Consider the following 17,940-nt stretch of genomic DNA (forward strand, 5'->3'; position numbering starts at 1 on the left):
TGAAAAATGTTTATTTCTGTTAAACAATTCAGGTTAATTTATAAAAGTTAAGAACTCCTAGTAGGTATAGACATTACCTGTGGCAGGAGAATAGTTTAGAAACATTAATTATTGTAAATTAATTTGAGACATAGGGTTCCCAGATTTATTTTCCATTTGTCGCGATCTTAAGCGGTTACTTCCAGCTATCAGTCGAGTCCAGTTGAGCAAGCCTCCTTCTTAACTGACCACCTCCATGATGCCTTCCCGACCGTCTACTGCCAGCTGAATGCCAAATTAATTTTGTATTAAACAGAAACGTTTGCGAATGATACTATAAAATTTAGCTTTTTTTTTCTCTCTTTAAAATTCATTATTTATTGTGGTTGTAAACCTATAGTGCACAAGAACTTAGTAAGTTTACGAAGATTGGAGGTCTTGGATTAGTAAACTTCATGTGTTGGCATTTTTATTTGTCAAAAAAAAAAAGAGAAATCTCTGCATACCAAACTGGAGGTCCCGGGTTCGTTATCCAGTGGGTACATCTGTGTGTTCATCGGAAGGATTTGTTCCTTAACCGTGAATAATTTTTATGTATGTAAGTATGAATATGTAACATATTATTATGTACATATGCATAAATATATTTATACATGTCTATCATCTTCTAGTGTTCAAAACATAAGCTAGTTGGACTATGGGATTAAGAAGTTTTATATACTTAAGGTAATTTATGTATTTAAAAAAAAGAAAAAAAAAAAGAAAAAAAGAAAAGTTTATAAAGTTTACTTATGTGAATGAGACATGAGTTGATTATCAATCGATTGAGAACTTCCAGTGTACATCATTCCAGTGTAGTTAAAAAGCTTATTTGACAAAATAATAACCGATTAATAATTGCTGCCGAGCCTGTGAGCTCTCACTTGATGTAAGTGAAAAAGTAGCAATATAGGGACCTGCTGCAGAGCCTGTGTGCCCCACTTGATGTTATAGGTGGACCAGTAGCCAACTCAGGGCGATACATGCTACCGAGGCTGACTTGATGTGATAAGTGCCCGTAGCATGGTGATTGTAAGTAGGATAATTGCTGCCGAGCCTGCGAGCTCTCGCTTGATGTAAGTGAAAAAGTAGCAATATAGGGACCTGCTGCAGAGCCTGTGTGCCCCACTTGATGTTATAGGTGGACCAGTAGCCAACTCAGGGCGATACATGCTACCGAGGCTGACTTGATGTGATAAGTGCCCGTAGCATGGTGATTGTAAGTAGGATAATTGCTGCCGAGCCTGCGAGCTCTCGCTTGATGTAAGTGAAAAAGTAGCAATATAGGGACCTGCTGCAGAGCCTGTGTGCCCCACTTGATGTTATAAGTGGACCAGTAGCCAACCTAGGGTGATACATGCTACTGAGGCTCACTTGATGTGATAAGTGAAACAGTAGTATGGTGATTGTAAGTAGGATAATTGCTGCCGAGCCTTCGAGCTCTCACTTGATTAATGTGATATGTGATATAGTATCTGACTAATAAAAAATAGTCATTGCATATACTAAGTTTAATATAATAAATAAATAATAATAAATATAGAAATAAGGTACTTCGAGAACGAAGCACCTGTCAGTATGGCCGTGTGAGATACGTAGTATAAAAACAAAGATCACACTTACATTTTTACGAGATGGTTCACTTTTGCTAAGCTAATACGTACTTATATCGAAATAATAAGTTAGAACTGCTGTTCAATAACACAACTACCCTCCATGTATATTTCTTGACCATAACTGTCAGAACATAAGTAAGGTAAATAAAGTATTTTATAATAATAAGCCATGATATTAAATTTGTATTAGTTTGCGTTAATTATTCTATAATAAATTAAACTAAATGCAGCAAATACATTTGTTGAATTGAATTATTATAATAACCGGATGTGCAGGAAACATCTTACTTGTTATTCCCACCAAGAAGTGGTAGAAGGGGTGAAGTCTAATCGAATATAAGCGGGTGTCTGACAGTTGTGGGTCACTTCTCAGTTGGAGAGCTACGACGACGAACGAAGTTAAGTGTCAATTTTATTTAATTGTGATTTTATGACTTGTTATAAATTTCTGTATGTTTTCTTTGTGTTATAGTCTGATGGTATGTACGTTACAATCTTTAATGTGAATATAACCCTTTGATGAGTTTTTAATAGTTACTATGTAACGTATATTCCAACTGATTACGGTGTAATACATCATGTGGCTTATTGCTCGATCTTTATTACTATTTTAAACTATGCCAAGTGTGTACGTTAAGGTAGCCAGTACTAACTATTAAGCCACCAATATTTATTACGCATAAAATAATATTTTTGTGAATGATGTGATAATAAAGCCGATTAATTGTTCCATAAATCTACAATATACTTTTACTTACAATCTGCTTATATAAATATATTACTTAAATAATGTCTACCATTTTTCATATTCTAAACCTTGTAGTTGTCGCTATAATAAATACATTACTTTGAGCAATAATTAACTAGTCTTAATTAAATACTGCCTTACATCCTTATTTCCTATTTTATCAACGATAATATTAAAGTAAATCTGACATCAGAAGTGGGATGATATTACACACATTCTATGCCTACAAAACTAATGTTTCAGGAGCAGTACGAGTATAAGGACTGCTTATGCTAGTCAACAGCGGGACGCCATCCAACTCCAAACAGACACTGTAAGCCGCGCTATCCTGGACACAAGGACACTGGTGTTTCACTTTCAGTGAAAACCCCAGGTGAAACAAGATATTTGGTATACTAAGCATGATGCTTTTTATGGAGAACCGCAGCAAGCAGCTCAAAAGTACTTCGCGAAACAGAAACTGCCGCACCTGTGAGACGCTGCGGAGTGGCGCCTGTCTGGAAGGATGACTGATGAATGATGTTGTTTCTGGTATGTTAAAATTTGGTTACACTTAAAAATAGGACTGTATAGGTATGTTTAGATATCGAATCACATCGAATAGTTACCGAGTTAGATAAACGTAAACGTCTGTCCTTTTCATAACCTGTTATGTAACCATAATGACGCATACATACATATTTTCTAATCTATACTATTCTAAATGACGACTTAGTTAATGACTGAATCGAATAATAATAAAAAAAGAAGCTATTTGTGAAATTGGATTTTAGAAAAGCAGTTTGGTTTGAATAAGTTTCCAAACGTTGGAATAACGTTATTTATGGCCTGGATAAATATTTTAATCGTGATCAGTTAGCTACAACTCGAATCTCATTATAAGATTTTGAGGTCTGCATTAAAGACTACGTTGGAAATTTTAGGCGGTTAATAACAATGGGCATTTTAATTGTAACTTACCGCGTGTCTTAAGTTAGGTACGTTTATCAAGTCACGTTCAGCTGTCGGTTTAGTTACGAATTTGATACTTAATTTAATTGTCGCGGTTATGATATTTGTCGTCAGATTTGTGACTTTTCCTAACCGGCCGTTAACGGTATACAGTTAAGTGGAAATACCCTTATACGTCCTTTGTATTTTATTAGTCACATTATTTCTTATTTTTGTTACGATTGATACGAATAAATATTTATATAACACCAATTACTTAGGTTCAATAGTCTGATATCGAAGGCACATATCTTAAAGATTCTATCTCACCGATCAGGATCTTATCAAGGAACTATTTCAATAAGTATAAAACAGTAAACAATATTAAACTGTCAGGTCGTTTTAAAACTGTAAAGGATAAAGTCAACACGCTTTTGGTTTTCAGTTACAAGCCCCTCGTAAGCTTATCGATAATAAAACAGTCGGTGGTAGTCGTGATACTTTCATAAATAGTAGTAACGGCTATTTACAATTTTGCACCTACAGTGCTTAATGCGAGTTCTGTGTACAGATAGTAATACGTGTTTGGCATAAAAGCGTTTTTGAAAGTATGCTTCCAATTTGATAAATTTACTGATTGATGGGTATTAAATGACTATAAAAAAAAAGGATATCTCAGTGACAACCTTAGACAATTACGTCATACAAAATAGTAGACTAGTCAGTATTGTTCTTGTGGTAATCAGAGGTAATTCAAGTCCCGTGTTAGTAAATTATGTTTTGAAACCGTGAAGTTGAAAGATTTTTGCACATGCAAATTAGTCAGTAAATAAAAAGCACATATTCTCTTGGTAATAAAAATACTTTACAAAAAAAAAAAAAACTAGTTTTCTTTTTGATGACGATGTTACTACTATGGGACGTAGTCTAAATATCCTTATCGATAGATGTCAAAAAGTAACGAGTAACACTTTGCAACAACTATGATTTACAAAAAAAAAATTGTAAAAATGTATTTTAAGTGACATGTTTACCAATAACATATACTTTTTATGTACAAGTACATAAAAAAAAATTTTTTTTTTGTTTTGGGCGAAATTGACATATACACATATTACATTATTTTCTCTCTTTTGACCTCAGAAATGCGTGGCTAAGGTCTTTCGCATTCCTTGTGAACACCATGTACATACGATATTTTAAACTGTTATATACTTTACCAGTTCTCGTAGTAAACTCGCATAAGCCCTTGGGTATATGTACCACCATTTACCTGGTCTGGCGGTAATTAAATATGCTGCGGTAATAAAATGCCTATAACAATGGCAATTTTGTACCTATGATCTTCTGGTTCATTTTAATGTTTGTTTTAATTTTGGTACATACAAGAAAACATAAGACCACCGGAATACTGATAAAGCCAAGTGGAAGGTAGATAGGTGAATTAACCTTTTGGTGCCACTTGTTGCTATGAGTGAGCTGTTCAGGAATAAAATGAATCGTATAATCCTGATTCTATAGTATTTAGCAAACATCAATTTTTTTTTTATTTATACCTAACCTATTGCCATAATGAAGCATGACTGATATAAATAATATGTCTTCGAATTAATTGTGTCCTACCCAGAAGCCCAAAACATCCTAGACCCATCCTAGAGAACGACTTTTGTAAGATGAATCCGCCTTTGTACGATAAGTTAAGATTCAACTAGAAGAATATCGCGTTATCTCCTGCGGTTTAAGGACAGTTACGATGGAAGCTCCAAAATACCATTTCATAAAAAGAAATACGTTGCCTATTATTTGTAACCACATTTTTATTTTGCCACCGAAGCTTCAGCTAAATAAAAGATAGATCTATACATATTGAATACATTATAGATAATACTGATCACTGACTTTTAAAATAGTTGTTTTGTGGGATGGCCGAACGGAGTTTAAAATTCTGTTACATTAGGTTTATATAATTCATGGGAGTGCCCAACGTAGTCCTAATGGAATGAAAAAAAAAAAACAAAAAAAAAAATGAAAAATGTTTATTTCTGTTAAACAATTCAGGTTAATTTATAAAAGTTAAGAACTCCTAGTAGGTATAGACATTACCTGTGGCAGGAGAATAGTTTAGAAACATTAATTATTGTAAATTAATTTGAGACATAGGGTTCCCAGATTTATTTTCCATTTGTCGCGATCTTAAGCGGTTACTTCCAGCTATCAGTCGAGTCCAGTTGAGCAAGCCTCCTTCTTAACTGACCACCTCCATGATGCCTTCCCGACCGTCTACTGCCAGCTGAATGCCAAATTAATTTTGTATTAAACAGAAACGTTTGCGAATGATACTATAAAATTTAGCTTTTTTTTTCTCTCTTTAAAATTCATTATTTATTGTGGTTGTAAACCTATAGTGCACAAGAACTTAGTAAGTTTACGAAGATTGGAGGTCTTGGATTAGTAAACTTCATGTGTTGGCATTTTTATTTGTCAAAAAAAAAAAGAGAAATCTCTGCATACCAAACTGGAGGTCCCGGGTTCGTTATCCAGTGGGTACATCTGTGTGTTCATCGGAAGGATTTGTTCCTTAACCGTGAATAATTTTTATGTATGTAAGTATGAATATGTAACATATTATTATGTACATATGCATAAATATATTTATACATGTCTATCATCTTCTAGTGTTCAAAACATAAGCTAGTTGGACTATGGGATTAAGAAGTTTTATATACTTAAGGTAATTTATGTATTTAAAAAAAAGAAAAAAAAAAGAAAAAAAGAAAAGTTTATAAAGTTTACTTATGTGAATGAGACATGAGTTGATTATCAATCGATTGAGAACTTCCAGTGTACATCATTCCAGTGTAGTTAAAAAGCTTATTTGACAAAATAATAACCGATTAATAATTGCTGCCGAGCCTGTGAGCTCTCACTTGATGTAAGTGAAAAAGTAGCAATATAGGGACCTGCTGCAGAGCCTGTGTGCCCCACTTGATGTTATAGGTGGACCAGTAGCCAACTCAGGGCGATACATGCTACCGAGGCTGACTTGATGTGATAAGTGCCCGTAGCATGGTGATTGTAAGTAGGATAATTGCTGCCGAGCCTGCGAGCTCTCGCTTGATGTAAGTGAAAAAGTAGCAATATAGGGACCTGCTGCAGAGCCTGTGTGCCCCACTTGATGTTATAAGTGGACCAGTAGCCAACCTAGGGTGATACATGCTACTGAGGCTCACTTGATGTGATAAGTGAAACAGTAGTATGGTGATTGTAAGTAGGATAATTGCTGCCGAGCCTTCGAGCTCTCACTTGATTAATGTGATATGTGATATAGTATCTGACTAATAAAAAATAGTCATTGCATATACTAAGTTTAATATAATAAATAAATAATAATAAATATAGAAATAAGGTACTTCGAGAACGAAGCACCTGTCAGTATGGCCGTGTGAGATACGTAGTATAAAAACAAAGATCACACTTACATTTTTACGAGATGGTTCACTTTTGCTAAGCTAATACGTACTTATATCGAAATAATAAGTTAGAACTGCTGTTCAATAACACAACTACCCTCCATGTATATTTCTTGACCATAACTGTCAGAACATAAGTAAGGTAAATAAAGTATTTTATAATAATAAGCCATGATATTAAATTTGTATTAGTTTGCGTTAATTATTCTATAATAAATTAAACTAAATGCAGCAAATACATTTGTTGAATTGAATTATTATAATAACCGGATGTGCAGGAAACATCTTACTTGTTATTCCCACCAAGAAGTGGTAGAAGGGGTGAAGTCTAATCGAATATAAGCGGGTGTCTGACAGTTGTGGGTCACTTCTCAGTTGGAGAGCTACGACGACGAACGAAGTTAAGTGTCAATTTTATTTAATTGTGATTTTATGACTTGTTATAAATTTCTGTATGTTTTCTTTGTGTTATAGTCTGATGGTATGTACGTTACAATCTTTAATGTGAATATAACCCTTTGATGAGTTTTTAATAGTTACTATGTAACGTATATTCCAACTGATTACGGTGTAATACATCATGTGGCTTATTGCTCGATCTTTATTACTATTTTAAACTATGCCAAGTGTGTACGTTAAGGTAGCCAGTACTAACTATTAAGCCACCAATATTTATTACGCATAAAATAATATTTTTGTGAATGATGTGATAATAAAGCCGATTAATTGTTCCATAAATCTACAATATACTTTTACTTACAATCTGCTTATATAAATATATTACTTAAATAATGTCTACCATTTTTCATATTCTAAACCTTGTAGTTGTCGCTATAATAAATACATTACTTTGAGCAATAATTAACTAGTCTTAATTAAATACTGCCTTACATCCTTATTTCCTATTTTATCAACGATAATATTAAAGTAAATCTGACACCTTCTTGAATAAACTATTTTTTATATTTATCTTATCATTTTTTGGCTATTTTCTTAAATAACTTCGAACCTATGTATTTTAAAATTATAAAAAAACATGTCCATCTTTGAGTCACAAAGGAGAATGGGCACTTTAGTATGGGCAGTGTCCCATGGATGTATACTGTTGAGATATATGTCGTTTTGAAGCTCATAATCGTAGTATCATTTTATTGTATGGCACCAACCTTAGACACCTTGCAGGGACCGAGCTATATACAAAAAAAAGTTGCGCACATAAGCAGTTATTTTTCATAATACGCTTGATATAATAAGTTGTAGCGTATTTTAATAGAAAGAATATGAAGAATGCTTTATGGTTTTTGTATCAACACCAACGATAAAGAGTTTACAGTTTTACAAAATCGTCATACTAAAAATTACTTGCTGTACAGCCACAAAAGGTACAGCGGAATAAGAGTGTATACACATGCCATGTATATCATGTGAAAAGTATTTGTATAAGCTATTTTTCGTATAACATAGCTGAGGTCATACGCTTGCAGGAATCGAAATAAATCCATTTAATGAGTTAATTAAGTGTGGTTAATTAAGCCTTAATTTTTCTACTCACCGCTAGATGTCGCAACAAGTCAAAATTCAACTTGACGTAAAGCATTTCTAAATTGCGGTAATACTTTCTTGCAGAGAGATAAATCGAGTGGACGCTACATGAGATTGACGCCAATTTTTTTCCTGATCATCTGGCCTGGACTGACTAGGTTCTATAGAACACTTAGCCTGACCGCCAGGGTTATATCCCCACCGCAAACTTCGAAACTTATGTCTCGTTTATCTTGCTTTATTACTGGAATATGTAAGAACAACAAAATGAGACAAATATATATATGAAACTTACGATGTTCATGGTGACCTCTCGTTTTATTGTCAACATTCAGGTTTAAACAAACTTGTGATGTCGTGAATTCTTAGTTCTCAGTGATATTTTAGAGCGTTTAAATGCGACTATGTGGACCCAGCATTTGCCGCTTATTTGGTTCTTCTATTGCACGCAAGATGTCAGTACTAGAGAGGATTTGAAAATACATACTTAAGTTGTTTAGTGCGACTTGATTATATACGAAAATATAAGAATTATACCAGTAATAATTTACGAAATCCAATAACTTTATATTACAGGCATGCAAAGTGATGTAAATAGTTAGAAAACGAAGCCTAGATGAGTGACATTTTTTAGTTCCAACTTACGCCGCAGTGCATGATCGAAATAATTAATAGTATATTCCCTGGATACTTTCGGCCTATGGTGTCATATAAGAAATTAATGCTAAAGTTAACACCTTCCAAATAATATATGTCTCATTTATGTATAACAATTGTAAAAATGCCTATTCTTCTACAAAAGCTCCATCTAGTGTCAGGTAGAACAATGAAAGCGGCATTTACCACAATGAATTAATTAATAAACTAGTTATATCTCAGCCCCTGCAAGCATTTAAGTGTACGTTAAGTGTACGTCTAAAAATACCTTATAAAAATGGCTTTTAATTGTTATATATGGCTTGTGTATACAAGCAAGCTTAAGTGTTTAATTACAGTTTTTTTAATTCAAGCATAACTTTTATCAATTAATTCCAGCCCTTTACGTACTTAAACGTAGGTATTGGTACACTGAAGTGTACCATTTCTCATGGTCTTTCGTATAAAACACCTAACAACTAGCTACATAACAAGTATACTCTAAAAAAAAACAGTTTATATGCGTCACACTTTTTTTTTAATAGCTCAGTCCCTGCACGTTATCCAAAGTTGGTGTCATACAACAAATGAATGCTATGTGTAAGCCCTTTCAAACGAGGTATGTCTCAATAGTATACATCCATGGGACAAATTGCCCATTCTCCTTTACTTATGTGTACTAAATTTCAACTTAATTGGTCCCGTAGTTTCCGAGAAAATAGGCTGTGACAGACGGACAGACGCAAGAGTGATCCTATAAGGCCCCTCGTCCACGGCGACTTTTTGTAGCGATGCTGTCGCGCTTTTACGAAACGCAACAGCATCGCTACTAACGCGCGTTAGTCGCATTTGTAACGCGCTACAGCATCGCTAACGCGCGTTAGTCGCATTTGCAGCGCGCTGCAGAAGCGATACCAACGCGCTACAGCATCGTGCCGTTACTGAATCGCGTTTGCATCGCGACAGTATCGAGACGGTATCGCGACTGAATCGTGTTATGTGGGCGAGGGCACACAGCTAGCGACCGCATCGCGACTGTATCTATGCGAACGCGCGACAGCATCGCTACAGTCGTCGTGGGCGAGCGGCCTAAGGGTTCCGTTTTTTCCTTTTGAGGTACGGAACCCTAAAAAGAATAAAATAAATATTTAAGTGGACCTCCCATACAACGTGATTTTTTTGCGTGTAACGATAATCCTACGCAGACGAAGTTACGGGTATAGGTAAGTTAAATAAAAAAGTACATATTCCACGCTAAAATTTTAATCAAATACTGCAATAAGAATGGTGATATCGTTACATTGTTTTTAGTCAAAAATCAGAAATATATATGTTGCATTACAAATATTTCAATATCATGATTAATGACCACCACGAAGGCGAAGCACCAAATGCAAAGTAGATTCCTTCTGGATATTATAATCAGACAAAGTACGGCCATCCTCAAGCTGCTTACCAGCAAAAATCAGACGCTGTTGGTCTGGAGGGATACCTTCCTTGTCCTGAATCTTGGCCTTCACATTCTCAATGGTGTCAGAGGGTTCTACTTCCAAGGTGATGGTTTTGCCAGTAAGGGTCTTTACGAAGATTTGCATGCCACCACGGAGACGCAATACAAGATGGAGGGTGGACTCTTTCTGGATGTTATAGTCAGAGAGTGTACGACCATCCTCAAGCTGCTTACCAGCAAAGATGAGACGCTGTTGGTCTGGAGGGATACCTTCCTTGTCCTGGATCTTGGCCTTCACATTCTCAATGGTGTCAGAGGGTTCTACTTCCAAGGTGATGGTTTTGCCAGTAAGGGTCTTTACGAAGATTTGCATGCCACCACGGAGACGCAATACAAGATGGAGGGTGGACTCTTTCTGGATGTTATAGTCAGAGAGTGTACGACCATCCTCAAGCTGCTTACCAGCAAATATGAGACGCTGTTGGTCTGGAGGGATACCTTCCTTGTCCTGGATCTTGGCCTTCACATTCTCAATGGTGTCAGAGGGTTCTACTTCCAAGGTGATGGTTTTGCCAGTAAGGGTCTTTACGAAAATTTGCATGCCACCACGCAGACGCAAGACGAGATGGAGGGTGGACTCTTTCTGGATGTTATAGTCTGAGAGTGTGCGGCCATCCTCAAGCTGCTTACCAGCAAAGATGAGACGCTGTTGGTCTGGAGGGATACCTTCCTTGTCCTGAATCTTGGCCTTGACGTTTTCAATGGTGTCCGAGGGTTCTACTTCCAAGGTGATGGTTTTGCCAGTAAGGGTCTTTACAAAGATTTGCATGCCACCTCGGAGACGCAATACAAGATGGAGGGTGGACTCTTTCTGGATGTTATAGTCAGAGAGTGTACGGCCATCCTCAAGCTGCTTACCAGCAAAGATGAGACGCTGTTGGTCTGGAGGGATACCCTCCTTGTCCTGGATCTTGGCCTTCACGTTTTCAATTGTGTCCGAGGGTTCTACTTCCAAGGTGATGGTTTTGCCAGTAAGGGTCTTTACGAAGATTTGCATGCCACCACGCAGGCGCAAGACGAGATGAAGGGTAGACTCTTTCTGGATGTTATAGTCTGAGAGTGTGCGGCCATCCTCAAGCTGCTTGCCAGCAAAGATGAGACGCTGCTGATCAGGTGGAATGCCCTCTTTGTCCTGGATTTTAGCTTTAACATTTTCAATAGTATCAGAGGGCTCCACTTCCAAAGTGATTGTCTTGCCAGTTAATGTTTTGACAAAAATTTGCATGCCTCCTCGGAGGCGAAGAACTAAATGCAGTGTAGATTCCTTTTGGATATTATAGTCTGAGAGTGTACGGCCATCTTCAAGCTGCTTACCAGCAAAGATGAGACGCTGCTGGTCTGGGGGGATGCCTTCTTTATCTTGGATCTTAGCTTTCACATTCTCAATGGTGTCAGATGGTTCAACTTCTAATGTGATAGTCTTTCCTGTCAATGTCTTAACAAAAATCTGCATACCACCTCGGAGACGCAGGACTAAGTGAAGAGTAGATTCTTTCTGGATGTTATAATCAGACAAGGTGCGGCCATCCTCAAGCTGCTTGCCCGCAAAGATCAATCTTTGCTGATCTGGGGGGATACCTTCCTTATCCTGGATCTTGGCTTTCACATTTTCGATGGTGTCAGAAGGCTCGACCTCCAGAGTGATAGTCTTACCCGTGAGGGTCTTGACAAAAATCTGCATACCTCCACGAAGGCGCAAAACAAGATGGAGCGTAGATTCTTTCTGAATATTGTAGTCTGAAAGTGTGCGCCCGTCCTCGAGTTGCTTACCAGCGAAGATCAGGCGCTGCTGGTCTGGAGGAATACCTTCTTTGTCCTGAATTTTAGCTTTTACATTTTCAATAGTGTCTGATGGCTCAACTTCCAGAGTAATCGTTTTGCCAGTTAGAGTCTTGACGAAGATCTGCATGTTGACTGCTGGAACAATAAGAGATATTGTTTCAAAATAATAATACTGATAATTTTGTTACAGAAAAAAGAACAAGTTGTGAAAGAACAAAGAAAATTCACGAACACAAAATGGCGTCAGTGTATTGATGACATGACATGGCACAATACAAGGAAAATCGATGCGGTACATTTTGTAGGGCGCATCGATTTAGTGGAGCCGCTATTTACTAAAAGAAAGCATAAATTAAGAATTAGGATTACTTACCAGGTAATTTCCTTAATTTAAAAGATAACCGAGAATAATTTTAAAGATGATGTCCTTAACAATAAAACAAAACACAGCTGACAATATAAACGCTTGCTTGAAGACTTTAAGCAGAATTAAAAGAAAAGTTAAAAATCAATTCCTTTTATACGCTTTATGCACTATGGTTCAAATCAACATGGCAACACACTAAGGCTTGCTGTTCACATCGCAGCATGTCCATCATGTACAAATATATGAAAATAAAAATATTTTTGGTTATTCACGATTAGAGTCAGACCGTAAAAGTCTGCAGCGATTTTGATAGCCCACGCAGAGCAAGTGTCATTTTAAACGTCAAACTTCTATGAAATTATGACGTATACATAACACTTACACTGCGTGGGCTATCAAATCCGCTGCAGACTTTGTTTGGTGCCACTATATTTCACTTAAAATCATTTACTTCGATGACTTTTTCCATGCTTATAAATTGAGTTGTGTAATATTTTGGTATTATTTTGAGTACCCTGAGAAAGGTAAGTATCTTTGAGTTAGATCAAGAAAAGTCTGCAGCGATTTTGATAGCCCACGCAGTGCAAGTATTATTGTCAAATTTTTATGAAATTATGACGTAAATAACATAACACTAGCATTGCGTGGGCTATTTATCTCTATTATATATATAAATCGCTGAAAAGTTTTCTTGGTCTAACTCTAGTAGGTATGGTTTGATGTGACTTTCAGAAGCTTCGTCCTACTTCTACATACCTCTACCTCCTGTCTAATTTATTTGTCCAGTGTGTATTTTGTCTCACATTTTGCTTTAATGAGACAGTAAGATGCAATGCCATTGGACAAAGATATTGGACAGATGGAATACCACCTTTATCAATAACCAACAATATATATAGTATATAGTCTGTTAAACCGTCAGTAGAAAAAAGCGGCAAATTAAAAAAATAGAAAATTTGTATTTTACGCCTTTTTTCCTGACAAAAGTGTTTGACCGGCTATAACTGTTCGTGAATGGTAAACTTATTGTTTATGCATACGTTAAATATTTTTGTTTCTAGTAACACTTTTAAATTGAATGTCATGTCAAACAAAAGTGCAGATGAGACCAACACGGGGGGGCGTATCAGATTGAAATAAATCGCTAATAAATGCAAAATATTCGCTATACATGAATCGTCTTGTGGTTATTATGTTCAAAGAAACCAGTTTAATATTATCTTCCGATGAGTAAACTTTCTGTTTGTTTCTATTACGTCGGCATTTTCGTGCGCTATAATCATTAGAGCATAAAGAATTAAAGTACTGTAAACAAGTATATTTTTGTTTAAAATTAATTTGTGTCTGATAAGTTATATTGTGGCTGATACAAATGAGAGTCTGAAGTGATTGATGTTCTCACTATTGAGAAGCAGAGCGGCGAAAAAATGGCTGATTTAATACGTGCCGTGGGGGCGCCGAACGGACCCCCTGTAATGTTAGGATCGCCGTCGACGGAGTCTGAGGACGGCGGTGGCGATCTGGCAGAGCTGGCAGCAGACCTTGAGCTGGATGAGGCAGATGGACCAAGTACCAATGGTTGGTTATTAAACATTCTATGCAAAATATGTGCTTTGTACAGGATAATGTCTACATGCAATGAAAGTAAATATATTATAATTAAGATATAACTATCCTAATAGAGTTAGGTAACCCTAATTGACTGTAATTGATTGCAATTATATGATGTTAGTTGGAAGACATTGATTTAATTATTTAGGTGCTTAGTTTAGCTAACCAGAAGGTAGCACATATTTATTTTCAAGTCAGTTCAATATATTTTATCTCATTCAAATAAATTTATTACAATGTGTAATCATTAAATACACAAGATTCTAACAAAATTGAAATGTTTTGCCAAGGTTTATACATTTCATTTGTTAGTAAAACTTAAAGCTGCTAGAGTAACAAGTTAGGTAATGACATAGAAACAGTAAGCCAATTACAAGTTTCTTCAGGTAGAAATTTAAAACACTTTCAAAGGGGATATTTAATTATAATACCTATTAACCCCTCGTATGCGGCCTGTCAAATATAATCATTGAAAAAGTGACCTTGATATTTAAAACAATAGATTTAAATTCACACGCACGGATCCGTTTCTAACTCGGAGTAATTAACAACGGAGACGCCATGTCTAAAATTTTCGGTACAAAATAGTCTGCCGTTTTTTGCGGGGGAGGGGCAAATCAAATGTATAGGTACGTCATGTCAGATAAACGTCAGTCCATACATATGGTTGACCATTGGCCGCCTATTTTCGACAGAGGGGAATGCCTGTTAATGGCGGCTCCATTGTTAATTACTCCGAGGTTTCTAAGCATATGAGGGGTTAACCATTTCTTTTATGGATACCATAGCCATAGTAATTTTTTTTATTTTGAATTTATTAATTTGTTAACAATATTACAACTAGTGTCCGTAAATATGTGGAAAATTAAGACATATTATTTATATGTATGTTAATGCTCAACTAGGTGAACGGCAAGCGGTGCTAGCACCGCCTGAAACAGAATGGTACCATGGCCGCCTAGATCGGTACACCTCCGAGGAGCGGCTGTATGCGGCCGGCAAGCAAGGCAGCTATTTAGGTAAGCATTTCTAAAATTATCTGTTAGTATGTATAATTTAGCTCAGTGGCATAAATTAAATTTAGGTAAACATAAGTATGCGTAACATTTTCCTAAGCTTGTACGAAATTGGCAACAAATCAATTCTTTCAACCGTACCTAGGTAATTTAGGTGTTTAACTAATTATGATCATTATTACTATTTACGATCATAATGTGAGACATCATGAGATGATTGTGAGTAAGCATGTTTATCTATTTGAGAAGTTGAACTGTGTTTATTGTGCAATGTTTTAAAACATACCTAACACATTAATCACTTCTTCCTCATACTTTATACCAGATATACCTACTACATTAACAGCAAAGATGCTTAATTAAAATATTACCTCACATTGTACTATTGTAATGGGATGTGATTAGCAGGAAAATATTAACTAATATTTTGTGGCAATGACTTTTCTGATAAGATAATAATAATTAACTATCACAAGTATAAGTAGCATTAAAGTTAATGATGAGTAATAAAATACTATTATAAAATTAGAACAATCGGCATAATACTAACATAATATGGTTGTTACTAACATAATATGGGACTAGTCCTGAAATAAATATTATTCATTCATTCATTCATTCAATATCCTGATTCCTGTTTGATAATGTTATGAGAAATTATCAATAACTATAAATCTAATTTGAATACTTAATCTTAATCTGAAATTGTGGTAGGTGTGGTTAACCAGTCACAGAAGGTATCGTCTTGGGTCGTCTCATTCGTTTTTCGTCAAGTTCTTAAATACGTCCTATTCTGCTTTCGTCACTCATTCTACATTCGTCACAATCGTCGGTGGCTTTCAATGTAGAATGAGTGACGAAAGCAGAATAGGACTAATTTAAGAACTTGACGAAAAACGAATGGGACGACCCAAGACCATACCTCACAGAACATAGTAAATTGAAAATGTTATGTGTAGAATTATTTGTTAATATCTGTCATCTAAGTGCCAAATATTCGTACCTATGTATACAAATAATTGTCTAACGTAAAACTATAACAATATTCAATTCCATGATGATGATTTGTGAGACCCATTCCCAGAGATTTTGCCTAGTAGGTATACGTTCCACGGCAAAAGTTACCTTAAGGCGGTTGGCGCTTACATCGCATAGCGCCGCAATAATATTGGAGCAACGTTAATAAGCGCCAACCGCTATAAGGTACCTTTACCCGTGGGACGTCACATATACATATAGTTTGTCAAAGGACTGTTTCATTTCAATCATAGACAGAGAGAATCATACTATCATTGTCTTACACTAGTACTAGCACCCAAAGGAAAAGGATGAGTATAGTTTTCCTGGTTCGTATTCGTACTGACTGATGACAATTTGGTTTGTCTAACTAATATGAAATATCCTTAATTTTATACACCCAGTGTTACTGGTACAAAAAATAAGAATATCAATCTAATATAGCAATCTCTTTACTATGTTACAATACGACACAGTTTCATAACTCAGTAGACTATGCGAACTAAATAGTAGTTAGTTCCCATAGCATGAACCCATTATTATGCAATTCAATATGAATATAAGACTGTGGGACTTCATTACATGCGGGGAAAAGATAGCGCTCAATGATAACAGGATTGGCTAAAACAATGTGACTTTCCTTTCTTCCTTTATTTATTTCTTAATACAATTTTTTTTTATCATTATTGCCAAACTGTACTGGGAATCAAAACCTGATAAGTGATAATCTACCTTCGCATGCATTTAGCGACAGTCAATTCTGTTTTGTAATTAGACTGATTTTTTTGACACTTTGGCTGGCTATAGCTATTCTCCCTAGCCCATAGTCTAATAAAACATGGTCTTCTCTTCCCAGAGTGACACAAGCCTACGTCACAATAACATGGCCGCTATATATAGCGCTATCGCATATTATCATATAACGCTGTCGCATGATGACGTAGTAGGCTTGTCAGTCACGTGACCACGAAAAGACGGGAAGAGAGTGCCAGGCGGAGTATATTATTATACCATGCCCTAGCCCATACCAAGGGGTATCATGAGTATACATTGTGGGTTTTGGCGCGGGAATGATTTCGTGTAATTATAACTTTGTTTATTGACAAATAATTACCAAACTATGAATTCAAAATAGATAGTAAGCTTCGAACGTGCTTAGAAATGTTAAAGTAGTATCGGTTTTTACAGTTTTAACTAGTGTAAAATATTCCATCACCAAAAACCCTGATGTATGATCATGAGCTGAGGCTAGTTTCCATTCGAGCCTGAGGGCCAACGGCAAACATCTTTGCTCATTTGTCTATTTACCTCTCCAAACTCCGATATAAATCGTAGGTAACGTAAATACAATTTTAATAACACTGTTTGTTTTTAGTCCGTGAAAGCGATCGCAAGCCGGGATCGTACGTGCTGAGTTATTTGGGCCGCACTGGTATTAATCACTTCAGGTAAGAAACAATACAATTCTAATTTCTGTTCTTGACAGCTGGTTCAAAAACCCAAAGGTCACATCTCTGTATTTCAATTATTACTTATTGTATATTTTGATTACTAACTTATTTTTTTTAAGACGAAAATGTTTTAAATGTAAAGTTTATTTTTAACAAATAAATAAGGTTATGTACGAGTAAAATATCATTTTTTTATCACATCAGTATTTAAAATGCTCTATTGTAC

General features: G+C 35.8%; 2 protein-coding genes across 2 annotated transcripts in view; one reads left to right on the forward strand and one right to left on the reverse strand.

Annotated features, from left to right (window-relative positions):
• Positions 1 to 10,207: 10,207 nt before the first annotated feature.
• Positions 10,208 to 16,650, reverse strand: LOC134669514 (polyubiquitin-C-like). The gene is given in 3 exon segments (XM_063527103.1): positions 10,208 to 10,359; positions 10,361 to 12,384; positions 16,635 to 16,650. Coding segments are annotated over 2 exon segments (2,100 nt in total). The 5' UTR covers positions 12,380 to 12,384; positions 16,635 to 16,650; the 3' UTR covers positions 10,208 to 10,278.
• Positions 13,729 to 17,940, forward strand: part of LOC134669522 (ras GTPase-activating protein 1) — a 28,213-nt gene continuing 24,001 nt past the window's right edge. Inside the window, exons 1-3 of the mRNA XM_063527119.1 lie at positions 13,729 to 14,197; positions 15,136 to 15,249; positions 17,639 to 17,711. Coding sequence (XP_063383189.1) covers positions 14,047 to 14,197; positions 15,136 to 15,249; positions 17,639 to 17,711 — 338 coding nt within the window. The 5' untranslated portion in view covers positions 13,729 to 14,046. The remainder of the gene's footprint in view (positions 14,198 to 15,135; positions 15,250 to 17,638; positions 17,712 to 17,940) is intronic.

This window comes from Cydia fagiglandana, chromosome 12 (assembly GCF_963556715.1).
Source record: "Cydia fagiglandana chromosome 12, ilCydFagi1.1, whole genome shotgun sequence".
Taxonomy (NCBI): Eukaryota; Metazoa; Arthropoda; class Insecta; order Lepidoptera; family Tortricidae; genus Cydia; species Cydia fagiglandana.